This window comes from Arachis ipaensis, chromosome B03 (genome assembly GCF_000816755.2).
Source record: "Arachis ipaensis cultivar K30076 chromosome B03, Araip1.1, whole genome shotgun sequence".
NCBI lineage: Eukaryota > Viridiplantae > Streptophyta > Magnoliopsida > Fabales > Fabaceae > Arachis > Arachis ipaensis.
Genome location: NC_029787.2, coordinates 7,958,252 through 7,976,088, shown reverse-complemented (window position 1 = coordinate 7,976,088; position 17,837 = coordinate 7,958,252). Strand labels below are relative to the sequence as shown.

The 17,837-nt window shown below is 34.9% G+C and overlaps 2 protein-coding genes and 1 non-coding gene across 3 annotated transcripts; 1 reads left to right on the top strand and 2 right to left on the bottom strand.

Annotated features, from left to right (window-relative positions):
* Positions 5,299 to 7,678, top strand: LOC107628827 (amidophosphoribosyltransferase, chloroplastic). The gene has a single exon (XM_016331431.2). It carries the CDS (start codon positions 5,399 to 5,401, stop codon positions 7,136 to 7,138), a length of 1,740 nt encoding a protein of 579 aa, XP_016186917.1. The 5' UTR covers positions 5,299 to 5,398; the 3' UTR covers positions 7,139 to 7,678.
* On the bottom strand, positions 8,396 to 8,479 carry TRNAL-CAA. Its single transcript has one exon. It is a non-coding gene; the product is annotated as a tRNA-Leu (tRNA).
* Positions 11,989 to 15,793, bottom strand: LOC107628829 (probable transcription factor PosF21; the record flags this gene model as incomplete). The annotated part of the gene is given in 5 exon segments (XM_016331432.2): positions 11,989 to 12,628; positions 13,738 to 13,822; positions 13,922 to 14,054; positions 14,359 to 15,684; positions 15,769 to 15,793. Coding segments are annotated over 5 exon segments (1,796 nt in total), but the record flags the coding sequence as incomplete, so codon positions are not given.

Below are 17,837 nucleotides of genomic sequence, written 5' to 3'. Positions count from 1 at the left end.
GAATATTATTCACCATTACTTGCCAATACTTAACAAAGTCAGAAGAGTCGTTATGAACTATAATTACTATAAAATAGGAGGAGTTTTTTGTTTTTGTTGTCGGTCCGCATTATCTCATATAGATATTTTTTCACAGCAAGCTTTCCATATAAACATTTGGATTTTTGATAGGATTTTTAAGTTCAAAATTGCTTTCTAAATTGCTTGATTCCGCATTGTTAATTGGAGGAGCTTGACTAGGGCACAAAAGAAGTTGTATGCAATGAATTGAAGTTTATCTATGTCATCTTCATTTAGTTTCAATGAGATGATGCAAACTCAAATTTATGGGAAAAAATTTTTACTAATGAGTGTTTGGTTTCAGGCAATGCTTTTCGATCTTTTACCACATAAATACGTGTGATTGAATTGTTGCTAGAATTTATCTGAAATGCGTAGATAGGGGGTAACCAAGGTTCCTAAATTCTAACATACTCAAATATTTTTTTCATTGCTGATACTTTAACATAGAATTTTTTCGACCACTTTACATCCCCTCTAATAAATAATACTAACTCATGACGGGTGGAATCCTTTTTCAGCTAGTAGTGAGATTATGTATGTATAATATTTCTCTTTCAATGTACTAGCTATAAGAGAGTTAGGATTCAGTAATACCTACTCCGAGTTATGGTGAAGAAGCATATGTCTGAGTAGACGAGTAATACTTACTCTAAATTGTGGAGAAATTCTGCTTGGATAGATAAGTAATTTCTATTTGAGTTATGATTTGAGAGTAAATGAGTAATTCCTATCCGAATTATGATTTAAAACATTTGCCTGGGTATATGAGCAATTCCTATTCAGTTTGTGGTGAAAATACTAGCATGAGTAGATGCAGGGGCGAAGCTACGTGTATGATCTAGGGAGGTAGTGCCACAAAAAAAAAAATATTTACAAAAATAATAAAAAATAAAAGAATGCCCCTTTAAAAAAATGTATGCCCTCTTTTGAAAAATTACTCTCTTGTCTATAATTTTCATTCAAGAAATGGGTATAGCAAAGAATAATTAAAACGTAGTGTATTATTTAGATTATGAATGGGCCATATGTTTAATTAAAAAAAAAAATTCTAATCCATATTAGAAGTGAAAAATCTGAAAGGACAGCAACAAGAAATCAACAAATCATTTCTTTCATTCATCCGTCTTCTTTCAATCAGAAAATAAAACATCATTCCATATTTTTGCTATCATTACAATTTAAAAGATAACAAGTAGTCTTTGGTCTTTCATTATTATTTTTCGTTCTTCTTTTTTTTATAAGTTTTTTCTTTTATTTGTTTTTTTGAATAATTTATATATTTATGTATCTAATTTGGATGATAATCATATAATTATAATGTTATCCTTGTATTGTTTTTATTTTTTTTCTCATTATTAATGTGATTTAAATTATTTACGTGAAATATAATACATTTTTTAAATAATTTTGCAGGAAATGTCTAAAAGAGAATTGAATAATATTTGAAGATTCTAAAAGCAAGTATGTAACAACCTATATTTATAATATTTAAAATTAGTTTTGAGATATTTGTATTTAATTATTTTAATATACAATATGTTTAGTTATCTTATAAAAAGTAAATTTTAAGTCTTAGTTATTATTTTTAATTAAAATTATATATAGAGTTATTTTAAAATTTTTTGTTAAAAAAAAAAAAATTAAAAAAATATTAACCCCTGGTAAATATTGTCTAGCTTCGTCCCTAAGTAGATGAGTAACATTTGTTCAGTATTGTGGTGTTCCATATCCAGATTAGCTACTGGATATGTGTCGAATTTGGCATTATAACTAACAATTCACCTCATGACTAGTAGGACACGCATGCATTATTTATATTTGTGTGTTTTGCTTGGGTGTGCATGTTGTATTTGACTTGTCTTGTTTGATTAATTGTATCTATATGCTATTTGATTTAATCGCTTTATCTGTTCTCTTTACTTGTGTATTCTTTGTATTGTTTCGTATGTGTTTAAACAACTGAGAGGTCATTTATGCTGACGATGGTGACGCTAAGGGCTGTTCTTGATAAGATGATAATAATTGAATGATTAGATGACGAAAAAGAGTATTAATTGATATTTGGAACCTCTTGGATAGATTCAAGAGTTGTAGTTTGCCCTACTTGCTCTACGTTGAGAAATTGAGAATACTAATATAACTGATGACCTGTATTAAGAATGTGTAGCCTAAATATTAAGAATAAATAAATACCATTGAAACTGAATGTTGTTAATAATAGTTGTTAGAGACAGATAAAATCGAAAGGGCTTAATACTATAATGAATAATAGTGATATTGAGAGTATTAATAGCTTAGTGTTGGAAGAAACGAGATTAGAGACCGTTGACAAGGGTTAAGACTTAGTATGTTTACCATGTTTGGATTATAAAGAACTCTAGACTTGAACCTTTAATGATTGGAGTTTAGGATTTGCCTAGCGGGTTCATGTGTTTTTAGTTTTTACGTTATTTCTATTTCGAATTATTACCCTACTGAAAATTTGAAAGGATGATGTTCTCAACCGTTGTGGAACTTTTTAATCTTACATATACAGGACGCAACACATCTCGTTGAGCCTGTCGGTTTCTTCTTAGAAGTGAAGTTTGTCTTTTGGGTTTTCATTATGTATTTAGATGTTACTCTCCACTTTTATATATTGTAAATGTATGTCCCTCTTAGAGGTTGACTTTGGAAAAACAAGTTATATTTGATATCTTTCAGAGTTGTATTTTATATATATATATATATATATATATATTATGTAAGAAGTCTTGTATATGAATCTATGCCTGCTTGTATTTTTCTTAAGATAAAGCATTTATTTCTGGTTTTAAATATATTTTTATTATTCTATTTTTTATTCTAAATTTTACGTGAAGGAAAAAAAATAATTTGGACTTTTTATTATTGGGTAAACCACAAAACTCACACAGAATTATCTTGGCGTCAAAAAAAAATACTTTCAACTTTTTGGTAATCAAGTCCAACTAAATTGGGCCAAACTCAACAAAAACAACTTTTATTACATCAGCGTGTACACACGCACGCTTCACTAATGCAACATATTCTTTTTCGTCTTTGTGTTCCTTCTTATTCTTCGCATTATTCCTTTTTCTTTCCGCATTCCTCCTTCTTCATCTTCGCATTCTTTCTTCTTCTTCACATTCCTCCTTCTTTTTCGTCGCGTTCCTTCTTCTTCGCGTGTTTTCTCTCAATCGTCATTCTTTTATTGCAGCTGTTGTTGCTACGTTTTTTCTTTTCCACCTTTTAATTGAGGTTCATTTAGATTTGGAAATGAATTCAATGTGTTTTTGTTGATAATTGAGTCTTTTTGACTACTTGTTCAAAACTAAACTAATTTCGGTTCATTTGTGTGTTAATTGAGGTTCATCTGATGCTGCTATAAGTATTGACCAAATTTTTTATTCCTTAAGTAATTTCGATTCATTTCTTAGTTTAATTGAAGTTCATTTGGATCCATAAATGAATTGGATGTGTTTTTGTTGATGAGTCTTTTTGACTACTTATTCAAAATTGAACTAATTTCGGTTTATTTGTGTGTTAATCGAGTTTCATTTGATACTGCTATAAGTATTGTCCAAGTTTTTTATTCCTTAAGTAATTTTGGTTCGTTTATTAATTTATTTGATATTCATTTGGATCCAGAAAAGAATTCGATATATTTTTGTTGATGATTGAGTCTTTTTGACTGCTTGTTCAAAACTGAACTAATTGAATGGACTGGAGTGGAATCTAATGCAATTGAATAAAGTGATAATGAATAATTTCATTATTTTTTGCTAAAATATTTGGTCAATACATATCAGCAGCATCAAGTGGACCTTAATTAACACACAAATAAATCTAAATTAGTGCAATTTTGAACAAGTAGTCAAAAAAATTAAATCATCAATAAAAACACATCCAATTCATTTTTGGATCCGAATGAATCTCAATTAAATTAAGAAATAAACCAAAATTACTTAAGTAATAAAAAATTTAGTAAATACTTATCAGCAGCATCAAGTAAAATTCAATTAATACACAAATAAATCAAAATAAACTAAGAAATAAACCGAAATTATTTAATAAATAAAAATGTTACAAAATGTTAGTATTGTTGATGATGACAATAACAAAGAAGAAGAAGAAAAAACTTGCATGTGCAAATTTAAAAGAAGAACAAAAAGAAAAAGGAGAAGAAAACGGAGAAAAAGAAGAAGAAAGAGAAGACGCATAATTTAAAAAGTAGTTATAACAATTTGGTTAGAATCAGTTAAGTATTTTACTTAAATATAAAATTTTATTCATTTAAAAATATGTCAAATATGTTCAGCTGAAAATTGACTCCATTAACAAAAAATATAACGTAACACGCTTGTTAATATATTATATTTTTTGATACGATAAAATATATCAATTTACGATTTTTTTAATAATTTAAAAAATATTATTAATAATAAATTTAGAAATATTTTTATTAATAACAAAATATTTTAAATTTATTTTTAATAATTTATTTTATTTTATATTTAATTTATTATTAAATAAAATAAAAAATATTAATCTTTTATCTCTCTTATATTTTATTTATTTTATCTTATTCTATTTTTGAAATAATATGGCAGCCAAAGTGATTCAGAGTAACTAATGCAAGCCATTCAATGATGCAAGCAGCTGCTTGTGCAGTTGTGCCATTGATTATGAGGTGATAACTCATATGTACACAATGATTTTGGAATAAAACTTAATTTTTAGATGAAAAAATCTTGCTTAGACTGATTTTCCGTCGCTTCACAGTATCCAACATGATAACTTTGACTTTTCAAACTAAACTAGGAAGCCCAATTACCCATCTTCTAAAAGCCGTTAGGCGAGTTCACAGTTCACACAAGCTTTTCGGACGGAATAGGTAGAGAATATAAATAATTTAAAGAGAGAGAGAAATTTGGAGATTATTATTCTTTTTCAACATTTAATGAATAACAACAAAACAAAATTTTTGAAATGTATGAAAAATATTTGAAATCGAAGAAGCTATTTTATTTTAGAAATTTCTTCAACGAATTTTCATTTATTTAATTTTAAAATATTATTCAACTAAGATAAAATCTAATAAATTAAATAACAAAGATATTTTAATTAATTTGAATTAAAAATCGCATAAAATCTTTTTGTATTATATATAAATTAGATTAGATTCTTATTATATTTTGATTTTTTATTAAAAAAAAAAAAGAAGAAAATTTGTGTTGAATCCACAAACCTAGAAGAAATATAAAGCATCCGAGTCTTGTTTACCCCGTAGCATCAGCGCACACCAGACACCATCAATCTCTTGAACCATTCGCTCATGGCCGCTACTTCACTTTCAAACCTCTCTTCTTCTCTCTCATCAACCGCTGCCGCCACCACCACCACCACCGCGCTCTCCAAACCCTCCTCTCTCCCTCTCTTCCACAACAAAACCCTCCCTAAACCCACCGCCACCACGATAACACGCGCCGCCACATCCCACAACCACAACCCAATCCCCAAACCACAACAGCACCAACACTCGTCTCCCTTCTCCTTCTCCGATGACGACGAAAAGCCACGCGAAGAGTGCGGCGTCGTTGGAATCTACGGCGACCCCGAAGCCTCCCGCCTCTGCTACCTCGCACTCCACGCTCTACAGCACCGCGGCCAAGAAGGCGCCGGAATAGTAACCGTCAACAACAACGTCCTCCAATCCATCACCGGCGTCGGCCTCGTCTCCGACGTCTTCAACGAGTCCAAGCTCGACCAGCTCTCCGGCTCTCTCGCCATCGGCCATGTCCGTTACTCCACCGCCGGACAGTCCATGCTCAAGAACGTCCAGCCTTTCGTCGCCGGATACCGCTTTGGCTCCGTCGGCGTGGCTCACAATGGTAATCTCGTAAATTACCGAACCTTGAGGGCAAAACTGGAAGACAACGGTTCCATCTTCAACACAACGTCTGATACTGAGGTGGTTCTTCACCTCATCGCAACTTCGAAGCACCGACCTTTTATTCTGAGAATCGTTGACGCCTGTGAGAAGCTCGAAGGTGCGTATTCAATGGTGTTTGTTACAGAGGACAAGCTTGTTGCTGTTAGGGACCCGTTTGGATTTAGGCCTTTGGTTATGGGAAGAAGAAGCAACGGTTCTGTGGTTTTTGCTTCTGAAACTTGCGCTCTTGATTTGATTGAAGCTACTTACGAAAGAGAAGTGTACCCTGGCGAGGTTATTGTTGTGGACAACAATGGAATTCAGAGTCTCTGCCTCATGTCTCATCCGCAACCCAAACAGTGTATATTTGAGCATATTTACTTCGCTTTACCCAATTCTGTTGTTTTTGGTAGGTCAGTGTATGAATCTAGAAGGCAATTTGGTGAGATTCTTGCAACCGAGAGCCCTGTTGATTGTGATGTTGTGATAGCTGTGCCTGATTCTGGTGTTGTTGCGGCGCTTGGATACGCCGCGAAAGCCGGTGTCCCCTTCCAGCAGGGGCTAATTAGGTCCCACTATGTTGGGAGGACCTTTATTGAGCCTTCTCAGAAGATTAGGGACTTTGGCGTGAAGCTTAAGCTATCGCCGGTTCGCGCGGTTCTAGAAGGGAAGAGAGTTGTGGTGGTGGATGATTCAATTGTGAGAGGAACAACATCATCAAAGATTGTGAGGTTGTTGAAGGAGGCTGGTGCCAAAGAGGTTCACATGAGGATTGCAAGCCCACCAATCATTGGTTCTTGTTACTATGGTGTGGATACTCCAAGCTCTGAGGAGTTGATTTCTAATAGGATGAGCGTTGAGGAGATTAGGGATTTTATTGGTTCTGATTCACTTGCTTTTCTTCCATTTGATAGCTTGAGGAATTTGTTGGGCCATGAGTCCCCAAAGTTCTGTTATGCTTGTTTCTCTGGGAAGTACCCTGTTGAGCCAAGAGAACTTAAGGTGAAGAGGGTTGGTGACTTTGTTGATGATGGGTTGAATGGGAGTTTGGAAACCATTGATGGTGGCTGGGTTCAGGCAACAACACCACCACAACCAACAAGAACTCCTAAAGAGGTTAAGGCTGCTGGTACTGTTTTTTGACAATGAAATTGTGTACTAGTACAATTTTGTGATCTTTTTCAAGTGCTTGGGGGGTTTACAATTGCATAATGTTTGGGTTCTCCATTAATCGTGATAGGTGTATTCATTTTGCATCGTGTACAGGTGAATTAACATTTCTATTATTATTGAATTGGGTATCATGTCATCCCATTTCAGGTGGCTATTAGTAGTCATAATAATAATAGTAATAATGATTAGGGAGCCTAATATACGATGCAAAATGAGTAACTCGAACATTTTTATTGGTTCCATGATGTTATATGGTACCTAAGTTTTTCGTGTTTAGGTGAGATAATGTCAAGCCATCTAACTATACGGTGGTGAGCTCCCAATGATTCGGTTTGTTCACAAGGCCAATCTTTAGTACTTATTTTTGGTCTCTCTGTTCAGAACTGATATTTGGAGCTTTTGCTATTTATTAGAGAACTTAGAACAGTGGTATAAGATTATCAGAATCAAGAACTTGGATGTTTTTCCTTTTGCTATTTTTAATATAGATTTTCTTTTAAATTCGTTACTCATCCATGAACTTTTTTTCGTTGTATGTGTATATTTCTTAAACTAGGTAAAAATTAGAAACGAATTTTAGAATAAACACTAGATCATATTCATTGATAACTGGTAGAATGAAAATACCACCCAAGCAAAGATAAGGGTGTTTGCAATGTTTTTCTTCTCACAAATCCCAAACTAATTGGAGCATACTTAGAAATGATCAAATTAGTATCGTCCAATCAAAGTTTATAGGAACCTTTAAGCAAAATTCGTCTCGAGATAAGAATCTTTTACAGAAAATTGGTGCAAAGAATCTAATGCTAAATTTGACTTGATGGAACAAAACAGTTGTCAATTTATAGTGAATTTCCTTCATGGTGAAGATGCGATGCTGTTCTAAACGGAATTGCACACATTTGATTGGTCTCCACTTTCAGATTTCTCATCAATGAGGTTCTAACTTCTAACCATCATTCGCTGAAGAACACGGTGCCATAAATAAGTGGTGCAGTCAGAAAATATAAGTTGACCCCGCATTCAAGTCAACATAATAATAATAGTTAGAGAAATGCTATTGTGCGAATCAAATAAAGTATACAGTACATTATTGCAAGAGAAGAGAAACCCTTTCAGATGATCCATTGCTTTGGTGCAAATCGAAAGCCATATGGAACCCGTATAGATAAGTGAAAAGGCAAAGCATAAACCAGAATGAGACATAAGTTAAATTAAGTTAGAAAGTGTCAGAAGTGGGATTTGAACCCACGCCCTCTTTCGAAGACCAGAACTTGAGTCTGGCGCCTTAGACCACTCGGCCATCCTGACACATGTGGTTGAAATTAATCATTTCAGTTTATTAAAATCAAAATTTATTTAATTTTTTTTGTTGAGAGGAGGGTGTTGGTGGTTTAGGTTAGGCCTTATGCCCTCATCATCCTTCTAATCATAATGAGCCAAGATTTGGATCCTATACGAAAACATATAGATTTTGGACCTATAAATGAACAGCAACAAATAGTTGAGCCCATTGTTTTTCATTTCGATTCTTAAGAGTCATTGGTACGAGAAACGTCCTTTTTTTAAGGTTTCTAAAACATTCACAGAATTGAAAGACTGAAAATTATCTATACACTATATCCATGTACTACATAACTGGGAATGCCCAGAGTTGATGTCTTTTTTGGTTATCAATTACTCTTACAAATAATTTATTACATCATTTTAAAGAGGTTAAAATTGTAAACTATTATAATATTAAAGTAGTCATCTTAACTAGGGCTAGAAATATATATCCTACTCGGGTACCCAATCCGGACCAACTCGTTCGGGTAGAGTTGTCTATTCAACCCGCTGCGGGTAGGGTAGGATGCAGTGCAAGTTTATTTGCGCATAGGGTAGGGTACGGGTTCAGGATATATCCTAACCTACTCTATCCACACCACTAATATATTATATGATATATATGTAAAAGTTATGTATGTAGTGAAAAAAATGAGTATTGAACTCATAATCTTCTTCTTATAAAAATTGAAATAAACACTAAATTAGTTGATAGTCATATTATTTGTAATTTTATGTTAAATTTTTTTAACATTTTATTGTTTTTAATTTTAATTTGAATTTAGCTTTTTATTTTTTATTTTATTAATATGTTATATGTATAATTACTATGGTTGAATTTTATATTTGCTTGAATTTTTTTTTTCTGCGAGCTGGGTCGGGTAGGATAGGGTTTATAACTTTAGGGTGCGGGTAGGATTAGGGTTGAGAGATTCTCAACCCACAGGTAGGATAGGGTAGAAATTTTAAAAAGTTTTTAACTCTGGGAGTAGGGTTAGGATAGAGTCCAAACCCTACTCTACCCTACCCATTGCCAACCCTAATATTAACTACTTGAAAAACGGATTTCTTTTTAAATAAATTAAAAAATATTTATTTCCAGAAATACGTGATTTGAACTTTAATTCCCCATATACTTTTTTTTTTTAATTTTAGGCAAGTTCGCCTCACCGCCGTCGAACTTCACTTCGAATTCTCATTAATAACTTACGGATACAAATTCTTAAGTTTCACAATGGGCAATGACAACTATTATCATCGTCCCGAGAGTACATAGTGCTGCGTTTTTTTTTAGGGACGAGATACTGAGACAAGGATACGAAGACACAAAATTGTGTTTGACAGATGAGACATGGACAGAAACATTGTGTCTAGGAACACTGAATTAGTGTATTTTGTGTCCATCACAGGAAGGACAAAAAGACACTAACAAGGGACACAACTTATTTTTTATTTTTTCTTTCATTATTCTTGTTAACTTTTTATAATTATATTTTTTTTTTTCAAATTTGTTGAATAAAAAGATGAGAATAAATTAGATTTTCGTAATTTGTTTTAGTTTATCACCAAACAGAATATAAGAACACAAAATTTTGTGTCTCTGTCCTTTGTGTCTTGTTCTCAGAGTCTTGTCTTATCCTCTTCTCAGAAACAAACGCAGCCTAGAAGTACACCGGAGGAATAAGTCATATTTTTTGGGGGATAAGTCGTATTTTTTTTTTTTGGAAAAATAATGTTTTTTTATTAGAAAAGGACAAATAGGTCCCTAACCTTTTGTCCCGCGGAAATTTTCGTCCCTGACAAAAATACTTTTAAGTCCCTGACCTTCACAAAACTTGGACGGATCAGTCCCTCATTCCAAATGCCTCCGTCAGACCCAACGAAAAAGTCTGACGTGGCTCCCGTAATGCTTGTCACGCGTACGCGTCGCCTGGCAGACTTCCCTCTCACGCGTACGCGTCGCCATGAATTCAACAAATCCTCTTTTCTTCCTGAATTCTCCACTTTGCATGCTTTTTTTTCCATTTCTTTCAAGCCATTTTTGCCTTCAAAACTTTAAATCACTCAAACAAACATATCAAATGGGAGAAAAGGTCAGAGACCTATTTGTCATTTTCTCTTTTTTTATTAATAATAGACACAAATCCTTGTTAAATATGGCTTATTCCTGTGTACCTGTGTATGTCTGAAAATGATGATAATGGTTACCATTGCCGGCGATGTTGAAGAAGCCATGTTGGTTGTCTGTGTACTTTTATGTATTCTTGGAGACAATAATAATAGCTTAGAAATTTGAGTTTTATTATGAGTTGGGTTTTAGGGAGAATTTAGGTGAAGTTCGCCGGAGGTGGCAGCCTCTATAAAATTATAGAAGTTTGACAGGTGCGGCAAACTTGATTAAAATTAAAAAACAAAAAAATGTATCTAGAAAATTAAAGTTCAAATAACATGTTTCTGAAATAAATATTTTTTTTAATTTATTTCAAAAAAATTCGAAAAAAATCCCTTGTGATCTCTTACAATAATGGGGCCATTGCTTCGATAATAATAATAATAATAATAGTAGTAGTAGTAGTAGTAAAAGTAAGTCTTTAAAAAAAATGTAACACATTTTTTTATAATACACCAGTTGACACGATGTAGTGTGCAATTTTACTAAAACATAACTTTTTAAAAATATTTCATCTTAAAAATAATAGAAAATTAGCTGAACATAGATGATAGTGTCTAGTAGTGTTTATGAAGTGGCTAGTTTTTTCAATAAATATATTTAGCACAATTATAAACTAAATTGTGCAATTGTTAACCGTTTTTGTTTTTTTGGGACAAACATAAAGTTACTTAATCACTGCACATATAATTATAACCCTTATTAATAAACATAACTAATAATTAAAGAGCACGTCAATACCTATTTGATCAGACTATTGGGACCAACGAAGATGACTAATCCTAGATCTAGTATAAGATGTTGGCTAAGGTTCTCACGCTTAAATTATTTGATTTTGATTGAACATTCTCTTAGACTTCCATGGTTGATGATTGATTCTGTTAGGCACAAACCTAATAAACAATTAGGTCAGACATGGGTTAGAAAGGATGGCGTTGAAAATTAAAATAGATATATATGTCCCTGTTTAACGCCAATGAATAGGGGCTTATGAAAATTTATTTTCTTTGCTCTTAAGTAACTAGTGTTAAAAAAGTAGACACAAATGGAGAATTTTGGAAGATGCAATCACAAGTAAAGGTGATCAATCTAGTATAAAAATTCACGGAGATTAATTGTCATCAAAATCAAACTATAATTGACAATTATTTAAATATTATCTCTAGGATATAAAACAACTTTTCGGAAAGACTAAAAAAAGAGTAATTAGAAGTATAATGATTTCCACCATTTGAAATATCATCCCCTTTTAGAATGTAAAAAGTTAACTTTAGCTTAGATAAAGCGGAATCCACCACCTATCAATCTATATAAGCATAGAAAATAAAGTAATGAACACTTGCATTTGGTCAACCAAAACACCCTAAACACAAGCAATTGGGCAAAGAATCAATGCACGGAACCATGATAGAATGGTCATTATTTACAAAAGGAAGTTTGAACAGTATTTTTCCCCCCTAGACTTCATCATCAAAACAAATCATGACCAAATAATGCTACAATTCAATATTATATTATATATATATACTGAAATTAAATATTAAATATAAGGTATAATTTAAATATAAAACAGGAATTAGGACCTGTATATATATGAACTAAAAACTACTGTCCGAGTTGGACAGACAATGGGAATAAAACTTAAGACGATTGCAATTTGCAAGTTGCAACTAAGAAAAACTTTTCTGGAGAATCGGAACCAAGTGCAATGTAACAGCATCATCCTTCGGAAGGTTATTAGTGTTTTAGATCGGTTTGTGAGTTGGTATTACCATTCTGCCGCTGTTGTTGTTGAAGATGAATGTTTTGTTGAGATGCAGTAGAAGCCTGCTGCTGCTGCTGAAACATCAGAGGGTTGACAGAATGTTGCGGAATCAAGCAACCGGATGAGTGTGACTCCCCGTTCAGCTCAGCCGTAGCGAGCTTTAGTCGTTGAACCTCGGCAGTGAGAGCCTCGTTTAGAGCTGTTGGTAGAGATACACAGAGCACACGAGTAATAAGCATAAATAAAGCAATCAGTGAATTAATTTTAGTCTCCAATAGTGCTGCTACAAATGACAACTACCACTAATTGGATAAAATGTAGCAGACAAGCAATTATGACTCTTAACAATGCCTCAAATAATGAAGGTCAAGCCATCATAATCATAATTCATAATTGAAATATTGCAACATGAGAGATAACTCAATCGCTCTATTCAAAGGAACCCTCATGCATAGTCAAATTTAGCAAATGCAGATAAAGACATAACAAGTAGATGTTTCTTATTACTCAAGCATGCATGTGCCATTATTTGAGAGGTCTTCAATCACGTATGTTACACAAGAAAAACTTCAGTACATAAGTCCTTTGGATTAAGCATTTTAGATTTAGTTGGCACAGAAAGATAACGGTTGTTCCAAATGGTACAGGCGTTATTAATTCTATCAATATTTGGTATTTTGGGTTTGCTGTCAATGTCAGCATGCATATCTGCTACTCTTCAATCATCAATCTCCTCTGCTACTGGGAAGTTCTAATGGAAATTACCATCCAATTAGGCCCAGGCAACAGTAGCCAAAGCCTTGCACACAAACCACCATAAAACTGAAATTCTTACAAAAGTACCGCGACTCTAGCGACACTATAGATCTAGGAATTATAGGAGCTAAAAACCAAACACCATATAGGAGCTCTATCAACAATTTTTTGACATGCTATTTAACTTTCCTTTTCCACGCTTCTAATAACTTTATCATGACATGAAAATTCTACTACAGAGCTTATCCACACTCAAGTATTGTAGAAGTGAGCTAAGATATTTCCTTTTTTCAACCTTAAATACATGTTTTTATTCTATGGGACTGCACAACCAACTTTTGTAGCCTATATTCAGTTACCTGAAATAAACTCATCATAGGAAGTATTGAAAATGTATATTGACAAACAATATAATCTAAGCAACTACTCATCTGCACAAGGCCATATGTCGAAACAAGAAAGGGTACATGTTTCGATCATTTACCAAAAAAGTAAAGAAAACAAAAGTTGACAGAAATTCAAAAGACTGCCTAAGGTAAAGAAGAAAAATACCATCTCGGAGTTTTGCCTGTTGTTCCATGGATTGAAGGCGAAATTTGAGCTCACTATTTTGGTTAGTGAGTCCAACAGAATCCCTCTGTGTTCACGCAAAGGAAAGGAGCGGCGTGAGAAAACAATTACCATGATCGCGGCACTAAACAAAAACAGACAATAGAAAACATTAATATGCTCCCACCTGCAACAGAGTAAGCTGTGCAGAGAGTGTGGTGGCCTCAGTTTGTAGGGTCTGGACCTTATGTTCCAGCTCAGAAATGTATCGCATCTTCCTTTCTTTGGATCGTGCAGCTGACTGCCGATTTGCCAGAATCCTGATTTGAATCCAGTCCCAAATAGAGTCAATCATTGAAGCATTAGAACTTACTAGAAGTGTAATACTAAAAACACACGCTATTTGTATAGTTTTAATCTATACTTAGGAAACTATAGTTTGGCGCAATTAATGCTCAATTCAAAAACCATGGATGTTGGAATATAACAAATTCGAGAGTAGGTCAAACATGTTCAAATGAGTTGAAATCAGTTTATAATTGTATCTTCAAAAAGACAGTTGAACTTTGAACTAGTCTAATGCCGAAAACAAACACAACTGGGATATCAAATGGTATACAACACCTCTTTGCACGCTTAGGATCCATCATAGCAATCTCAGCAAGCTTCTCATTGGCCATGATCTTCTTCAACTCAGGGCCACTAAACTCACCATTCCCAAACTCCAAGCTGAAAGCACCGGTGTTCCCATCGATTCCATTTGAGGAAGGCGGCCGAGCAGACCCAGGCGATGGCGGCAACCTTGGCGACTCATCATTGAAATTCAACTTGCCAATGAAACTATCCATAGACACACTCCTATAGTGGCGGCTCGTGGGAGCGACGCCGCCAACAACCTCACCAGCAGCACTCCTCTTCTTAACGCCATCCCTCTTCTCCCCACAACTCTGACTCATCATTGAGTTGCCGCTACTCTCAGCTTCATTATCACTACTATCCCCACCACCATTGTTGTTACTAGTCTTGGTTCCACTAGCTCTACTATCCAAATCATCACGATTACTATTGTTATTATTTATAATAATCTCGTTACCGTTCTTCTCATCAGATGAATTATTGTTAAACGCGTCATTGATGCTATCCAAGTTCATGTAAGCAGAGAAAAGATCATCAACTACTTCACCTTCAGGGGAGAGCTTCTTCTCCCCTGATCCCTCCGCATTGGGATCAGCGCTACTCCAGGAACCAGATTCCTTCTTAACAAGCTGCGCAGGCTTCTTCAACGGAATCAGCGGCGGCGACGACTGCAAAATGGTGGAGAATCCAAACGGTATATCGCTGTTGGAGCGACGGTGCGTTTTCCGAGGAGGGGGCAGAGGGTTGCCGGTGCCCCGGGCAGATGAGAAAGGCGAAGACGGAGGGAGGAGAGAGTGTTGTTGCTGTTGCTGTTGGTGGCTGCTGACGTCACGATCTTCCATGGAGACGTCAGCGGAGGCTTGGTCGGAGATTGAAGTTGAGGAGTCAGCGCCGCGGAAGGGAGAGGGGCTTAGCGGTGGGAGAGAGTCGAGTGAGAAGAACGATGGTTGGGATAGGGATCGGGTGTGGGTGGGTGTAGGTGAACCCATTTGGTGGTGAGTGAGTGTGGAGCGCGGGATCTGAGAGTATGGGGAAATGGGCGGGATCTGGTGCGGGTGAGACGGTGGTATACCCGCACGCTTCATTCCATCTCCACCGTAGAAATGTTGTTGCTGATTATTGTTATTAGCACGCATTTGTTGGAATTGGGGTATTGTGAGCTGCTCCATGGTAAGAGTCTGTTTGAGGAACGAAGAAGACGAAGACGACGTCGTTCCGAATGAGGATTGAAGCCTTTGCATCATGTCAATATTGTTGTTGGAGTCTTCATTGTCACCCATTTTCGACAAAAGGGAAAAATCAAGTCCGCGTAATCTGAAACCGCAAAACCCGTTAATCAGAGTTTCTGGAAGTAAAAAAGAAAAGACAGGAACATGAGTGAGAGGGTGAGCATTTTACGTTGTTGAGAACGGGTGAGAGAGACGATGAAGGATGAAGAAGAAGAAGAAGCATTGATTAATAGAAGAAGGGGTGTTAACTTTGTCTCTGGCGGAAATGCCGAAGGAGCAGGCGCTTATCTCTCCAAGATTCACTCTCTCAGACCAAATTAATTATAAAAAGAAAAGAGAATGCTCTCACACACACATAGACACACGCTCTGTGTTTTCTTTCTCTCTCTATCCCTTTTTTTTTTCTTTTCTCTCTCTATTATTATTAATTTCTCTTTCTACAACGACGACGATGACTACTACACGGATTTCATGACTACTACGCGTGAATTTAATAAGAATTTGCATTTCGCCCTAATTTGCATTTCTTCGCCATTTGAGTTTCATTCCGGCCTCATTTCAATTTCATTCCGACCTCATTTGTCTTACTCTTGTTTAATCTCCCCCATCCCGTGTTTTGCTTTGTTTTTATTTTATCCCCCACTCCTTATGTTTCCGCAGCCACCGTTTTCTACACCTCTGCCTCAAATATTAAGGATGAACTACCAGCTTAGCTCGAGATAAGCTTTAATGTAGTCTCTGAAGTTGTACTCGAGCTCTATAGTAGTCCCTAAACTTAAAAGTTACTCATATTTATTCCTCAAGTTGCACTCTGGGACTCAAACTTGTCCTTCCGACAATCTTTGCCCACCTGATGCTACCGAAAAGCTGAGTTGGCAGGCTTCATGACACGTAGGCATTACAACGGCTAGCTGATGTGGCAGAATAAACTGTTCGGAATCAATTTGGTCCCTCAAATCAAGTTAAAACCCTAATTCCTAATTTTAAAGCCCACATCGCTCTGTCTTCTCTTCTCTTTGGTTCTCTGTTCTTGTCTTCCCCATCTTTGAAGTCCGACTGTTACAGCAAGCGCGAGCAATGCAGTTGGGAGCTCGAATAATCCACGATCATTTGGAAGTATCATGAGAGGAATGAATGATCGCGTTTGCCATGGCTGCGAGTCGAGACCAGTGCTGCGGTGGTCAGGGACGGATTCTAATCCATGGAGACTGTTCTTGGGTTGCCCAAACTACAATGTAAGTATTATTGTTGTTGATTGCTGTATTTATGGATATAAAAGGATGGATATTTGGTTAGAACTTAGAAACCCAATTGTATATTTGAATGTAGTTGCTTTACTCTGTTGGCATTTCAGTTCCTTTTAATTAGTAATTTAGCTTTTTAGTACTGTTTTGTGCTTGAATAAGGAGTTATGGTGCATATTTTTAAAGAGAGTTTGTAGTATGTTGTGTGCAACTGCAACTCTTCATTTTGGGTCTGACCAGGGTGAAAATTTTATTATGTGAAAATTAGGCCCACTAGTGCACTTGCCGATGAAGTTTTGCTGTTGCTATTTTATAAAATTGTGGGTGAGCATATGCCTTGTTTATTCGTTGTGTTTATTCTGCAACGATGCTTTGTAGGATAGAATTTTGAACATGTTGATGTATGGACTATTTAAGAGAGTAGTGCAACGAGTTTTTGCAATTTGGATAGACAGTTATCTTAATTTTAAGGCATCCTTTGTGGTTGTACAGTTTACCTGTTTTTGTTGAACTTTGACCTTGCACGATCACACTAGAACTAAAGATATTTTGAGATTTAAAATTTCTTGTAAGTCACCAATTTTTTGTACCTCATTCGGGATATCCATATTAATCTTCTTAAACGAACTTAATGTGTCATGATAATGGATTCTGAATTTGATTGATTTACTTAACTCCTTTTCTTTATATTGGGTTGGTTTAGTTAAACTGAATGTAATATGTTGTTGATGTCTTGCATACATATGGTACAATAAAATTACATTCAGATATTTTTGTGTTAACTTTAATTATAAAGTAAGTTTTGCAATTACCAATCAAATTAACTTAGTTATTGAAATAGTCAAGCTGTTTGATGAATTTCGTTTGAACTAGTGGATTAGTTGTTGGAAAGGGAATGTAAATTTTAATAGTTAAAAATTTTAATGTAAATTTCCAATAAACTATTATGTTTATTTCTTAGATTCAAGTTAAAAATTAAAATAGTTCTTAACAT